This window comes from Crassostrea angulata, chromosome 5, assembly GCF_025612915.1.
Source record: "Crassostrea angulata isolate pt1a10 chromosome 5, ASM2561291v2, whole genome shotgun sequence".
Classification (NCBI taxonomy): Eukaryota; Metazoa; Mollusca; class Bivalvia; order Ostreida; family Ostreidae; genus Magallana; species Magallana angulata.
The window spans coordinates 60564674-60570673 of record NC_069115.1 but is presented as its reverse complement, the minus strand read 5'-3'; the positions used below and the strand labels follow the sequence as shown (position 1 = coordinate 60570673).

Sequence of the window (6000 nt, the reverse complement as noted above, 5' to 3'; positions counted from 1 at the left end):
TCTATGAATACGATATAATTGTCAGACACTAACTGTAGTCCATCGGTCCTTCAAAACACCCTCTTTTGTCGTAGGAATGCTCCTCCTGTTTCGTCGTATGGTAGGAATGTATCCCTTTGTACAATATCCTTTCTAGGATTAGAGATGTTTCCTTATGTTTTGTCATGCATATTGTAGTAGGAGTGTATATACAACTTTGTTCAGTATTCTTTCTCGGAGTAAGAATGTTTTCCCCTGTTTTGTCATGTACAATGCAGTAGAAGTGTACCACTTTGACAAAATCCTTTTTAGGATTAGGAATGTTTCCTCATGTAGTAGAAGTGTACCACTTTGTACAATATCCTTTTTAGGATTAGGAATGTTTCCTCATGTAGTAGGAGTGTACCACTTTGTACAATATCCTTTTTAGGATTAGGAATGTTTCCTCATGTAGTAGGAGTGTACCACTTTGTACAATATATTTTCTAGAAGTAGGTATGTTTTTTCGTGTAGTAGGAGTGTACCACTTTGTACAATATCTTTTCTAGAAGTAGGAATGTTACCTCATGTAGTAGGAGTGTACCACTTTGTACAATATCTTTTCTAGAAGTAGGAATGTTTCCTCATGTAGTAGGAATGTATCCCTTTGTACAATATCCTTTCTAGAAATAGGAATGGTTCCTCCTTGTATGTCATGGAATAGGAGTGTATCACCTTGTACAATACCCTATATAAAGTAGTATGAATGTTTCGTCCTGATTTGTCATGTAGTAGGAGTGTACAACTTTGTACAATACCCTTTCTAGGATTAGGAATGTTTCCCCTTGTTTTGTCATGTACAATGTAGTAGGAGTGTACCACTTTGTACAATATCCGTTTTAGGATTAGGAATGTTTCTTCGTGTAGTAGGAGTGTACCACTTTGTACAATATCTTTTCTAAAAGTAGGAGTGTTTCCTATGTATTTATTAAAGGTATGATGACACGTGTGTCTATCGAACACGTGTTTTTGTTTATTTATATTTATACCGGAAACCAAATTTGATTGGTTTCTATAATAAGTATTTCACCTGTTATACAGGTATTTAAATTAGAGAGGCGCGACTTTTCGTGTTAAGTGAATAAAGAATTTAGCGCCATTCGAAGGCTCTCTCTTCGTGCAGTTAGACGTGGCCCCCACCCACCCACCCTACTTGTTTTCGTGTATCATTTTATTGTAATTAACAATTTTTCTCATTATTGTAGAGAACTGAGGAGAACTGAAGATATTTGTCTATAACTTTATTCGAATAAACTGCACTCTTGAGAGCGCTTCTGTACCTACACACTGTGTTTATTTATTTTATAAATTATTTATGTTCGGTTGAGTGTAACGAATTAGAACATAACCTGTTTTATCATGTAATAGGAGTGTACCACCTTGTACAATATCCTTTCTAGGAGTAAGAATGTATCTTTCTGTGATGCGTATTTCTAGTAGTATGTGAAGTTACGTATATTCATAACATATGTACATGTATATTATACGTGTAGTTGTACTACACACTTTATATATATATGTTCTAACTCGTTGCACTCTATGTAAATTATTAACAATAATAACGAACACGTGATTTTGTGAAAGAAGCCTTCATTTAGGTATAGTCCACTTATGCATTTTCCAACGGTAAATGTTAACGTTAGGGTTCATAGCTCCGGCCCTAATTTTCGTTCAGCAACGAGGGACCTCTTGAATGAAAGCTCATCAAATTGTCTCTTTCCTGTTAAAATTTCGTGGTTTGAAGTCAGATTCGTTTTCCGGCAAAATGCGTCTGTATTGAAAAACTCTGAAAATGAAAGTAAAAGTAGGGAATTTCTCAGTTTAGGAAAGGGTGTACATCAAACAATTTCAATTCTTTTCTTCAAATGATAATTCAATTTTGACACTTGTTTTTAAAATGAAAAATCCTCTTTTCTGACATGTGTCAAGCATTCTGATTTAGAATGTCCCAATAAATGTATATACACTCTGAAAGTATAGGAACTATTTTGCTTAAAGGCACTACTTTGTTGTCTTACCGATTCTAAAAATAGTTAAAAGGATATACCCATTTATGACAAATCTATACAGATATTCGATGTTATGACAGCCCTTTTGTGATGTTTTGTATACACTTGGCACAACACTTGAGTGGGGTGGCCCGGGCGGGGATACTATAAATGCTGCAAAGAAAAGCCTTAGAATGCGTGTGAAACTCGTGCTTGTTATGAATACTTGTTCTTCATGTTGTAGATATAAATAGTAACAAATAGCTCTGGCTATAATTATATGATCAAAATATCTGGATACGTGTTCTCGTACCCATGATAAATTGATCAACAGATTTAGGAGGTTTACGGCCGATAATCGCCTCTATATAATTGTCTTACTGTCTTCCTGTAGAACACCTCTCCGTTGCTACGTCCCCATAGCTGCTCGCATCTGGTCTTAATTTTACCAAAAACCCCCACTATCAATGCTGCTAGGAATCAATTATCTGATTATCACGATTACGCGTACATATAGGGATTCAGATCAAAACAAGTCACACCGCATTTAAAATTAACTTTGTTTTTTTAATTTATAAAATATTATTAAATTCATTGATTATTCTTACTCCTAACCAACTGCAAAAAATAAAAAAAATAAAGTAATAAACCAAGATATATTATAATCATATTCATGTAACTTATCGATTCGAATACCACAGTTGAGATCATTGAATATCGAACCCAAAACTTTCATAAAAGAATTGGAGATGTCATGAATTGTTCAAATTAGGGTTATTTTTTTTTCATAAGAAATATATTAATTCATTTATCGATTCTTATACCACAGTTATTATTTTTTTTGTTGGGGTGGGGGTAGTTCAAGGATGGGGGTATATATATCACCACTAGTAAAGAAAGGGAAATTATCCATGCAGGCCTTAAGTGCGACGATTACTTACAAAAGAACATCACAATAAAAGTACTCTATTGTACAAAAACCCTTTAATGATCAGTGTTTATATAAATAAACATGTTATTTTTTAAATGCGAAAAAAGGTTTTCTTTTAACGCGATTAACGCTTTTGATGCATTGGCCTATGTGGTCATCAAGTGCAGTAGGCCTATATGTAATGTTAACTATGCCGATAATGAATGATCCCCGATCACGTGACTGTTTCTTATGTTATTCAGAACCGCCATCTTGCTATTCGTACGGCACATCCTCCCCTTTTCAATTTGCACGGAGAGGGTTTCAAGGCCGTAAAAAGGGTCGCCCGGCCCTCACATTCAGTTTCAGTGGCGAAAGGCACGCTGAATTTGCAGCCATGTCAAAACAAAGCATAATGGACCGCGTAACAGCGGCGAAACACAGCCTGGCAGGGCAAGGATTGGCCAAGGTTGTATGTAAAGCTACGACAGAAGAGGTGATGGGCCCTAAGAAGAAACATTTAGACTGTAAGTACCCGTATGTTTGGTGAATTTATATAGTTCATTATTACAATACACAATCTGCTGGGGCGTACGACAATGTGATGTGTGTAAATGCGGCGCGTGAACTTTGGCGGCATATTTCAACGCCGCGGCAGTGGCGGACACGCTGACATCGGGTCTGGGTGTACACGCCCCTCCGTCAGCTGTCTGGGTCCGGCGTAATACTTGTCGGGTGTATTAGATAACGTAGCAGGCAATTACAGGATGAAAGCTGCGTCAGGAGTTGATGTTACCAGAAATTTAATCATAACTGATTACTTTCTATTTGATAACAGATTATAAATGAATGGATCTAAAATTAAGGTCCTGTGTATATTTTGTCCAATGCTTTTGGTAATCAGAAATAGTGTTCTGTTGCATACGTACCTATTATAGAATACTTTCCAGTGCCGCGTTACAAGAGGAAAGTATTGATCATGACTCTGAGATATTGATGTTTAAGTCTGTGCCATGTTAATGGTAATTGGCATAAGTTATGTATTCCTTTACGTAATACCTTTGTATTCCTAAACCAGAAAAGAAAATGATTTCTTTTCCCAGTGGATATAATGTGTTGTAGATTTTCATGTTGTCATTACTAATTTCTCTATGTACAGTACACAATCATATAGTTACTATGAATTTACATGAATTAACCTGCAATGCACACTAAACCCTCCCAGTCTTCCACCTATTGAATGAAAGCTATTACAAAATGTCAATTTTCGCAAGATTTGAATCTTTTTTAACATACAAGTCTCTTAATTGCCAGTATGTATGTATGATGTTTGGTAGAAATATATACATATTTAATGCTACATAAATGTACAAGGACCCTCAGAAAAGAGAGATAACCCTCCCTGGGGTGATTTCTGTCGGGCATTTATTGGTAAAGTGTGCCGTAATTATGTACGTTTTAATTAGGCCGTTTACCCTCCCCACCAACTGATGAATTAGCAACAGACTTGTATCTTATTAATTATTCTTTAAAAAAATCTTTGCTTGCCAATCTTTTGTCTAGTCATTGTATGTTTTTAATGCAGTGTAGGCTACCTTCCAACCAAAAGTTAAAATAAATAACATCTCTTAAAAGGGGACCTAATAATTTGGTTTTAAAAATTGCTGTTTCAGCCAAGATCTTAATTAAATAAAGGTACGGAGGAGCTGTGAGTCTCAATGGCCTTTATTTTGATAGGGAAATGGGGAAGGGGTAAATGATTGTTTCAGAGCCTATGATATGGAGGCTTCATTCTAGAGTTTCCTTATTGATTGACTGGAAGGTCTGATTTTAACATTGGCAGAAATTATGGCACAGAGTTAATTAACTTCCATAAAATTTTACACCAATTGGTGTCTGTCTGTCTGTACCCAATGTTCCTCTCAATCTTTTTTATCAGAAAGGACATGTTTGATGAGTAGAATCTCGTTTTATTTTTATTTACCCAAGACACAAGATGAATGGATTGACATTTCATTGAATTTTTGGGAGTTTAGCAAACATATGGTAAAGGGTACAGCAATTTCCCAATAACTGTAAATAAGCCATTTAATCATAACTGGTATCTATTTCATACCCAAAAGAAAGAATAAAGATGTTGATGAAGAACTTTCTTTAATGTTTTGTCAGTACACGTCTTTTGTTTTGTTGTGTAGCTTCAATAGATTATAATGTTTTGATGCATTTTTGCTTACTCATGACAATTATTACATTTCCTCTTTAGTAACATGTATTGCAGCCTCTTTCCATTAATTTGAAAATTTACTTATCTTAAAAAATTTGTGATTTTATTTATTTTTTAAAATATTGAAATTGAAACCTAACGTAACTGTTTTATTTATGCGGGTGCCATATAGTTGTAGGTAACAATTCCTGATTGGTTCATAATAAAAGTAAAGGATTTTGTTGTTGGCATTCTATATATTGATATAATCTATATAATAAACAAGGGTTATTTGTAAGGTGTGTGAATGTAGTAAGTGACTATTTACTATACTTGGTCCCAAAATGTTAATTATGTATAACATATTTTTTAATTACTTAATATTCATAAATACCCTAGGGTACAAGTGACATGTATATTCAATGCTGTGAAAAAATTCCCAACATTTCTTTGTAATGCTTCCTCTATCTTACTATTATTATTATAAAATTTATATAGTGCTAAAGAGAATAAAAAATTACTCTAAAGCGCTTTATGACTCTTGTGAGATTAAATAACACAACTTAAAAAATAAAAACTACTGAGATTTTGCAATGCAAATGACATGAGAAAACCCTGATGATATTGTCGAAAAATTGTATAAAGTCTTGCAAGAACTTCCAAATGGAAAACCAATATCAGATTTACAGCCATTAATCTCAGAAAGAATTGTCTGTTTTGATTCTTGTCAATTTCTTTGGATAAAAAGAGTAGACATATGTGTCAAATTGAATGAAGAAATCTTGGATTTTTTCCCCTATATTGATTTTAACTGTCCCTCTGTGACAGTTATGTGAATTTTCGTTAAAATTCATCAAAAATTAATTAGAAAGCGACAGTAA

General features: G+C 34.2%; 1 protein-coding gene across 23 annotated transcripts in view; it reads left to right on the top strand.

The window, feature by feature from the left end:
• Positions 1-3173: 3173 nt before the first annotated feature.
• The window catches only part of LOC128183029 (phosphatidylinositol-binding clathrin assembly protein LAP-like), a 45612-nt gene continuing 42785 nt past the window's right edge, over positions 3174-6000 (top strand). For all 23 annotated transcript variants that reach the window (XM_052851820.1, XM_052851816.1, XM_052851811.1 and 20 more), the window contains exon 1: positions 3174-3443. In XM_052851820.1, coding sequence (XP_052707780.1) covers positions 3314-3443 — 130 coding nt within the window. In that variant the 5' untranslated portion in view covers positions 3174-3313. The remainder of the gene's footprint in view (positions 3444-6000) is intronic.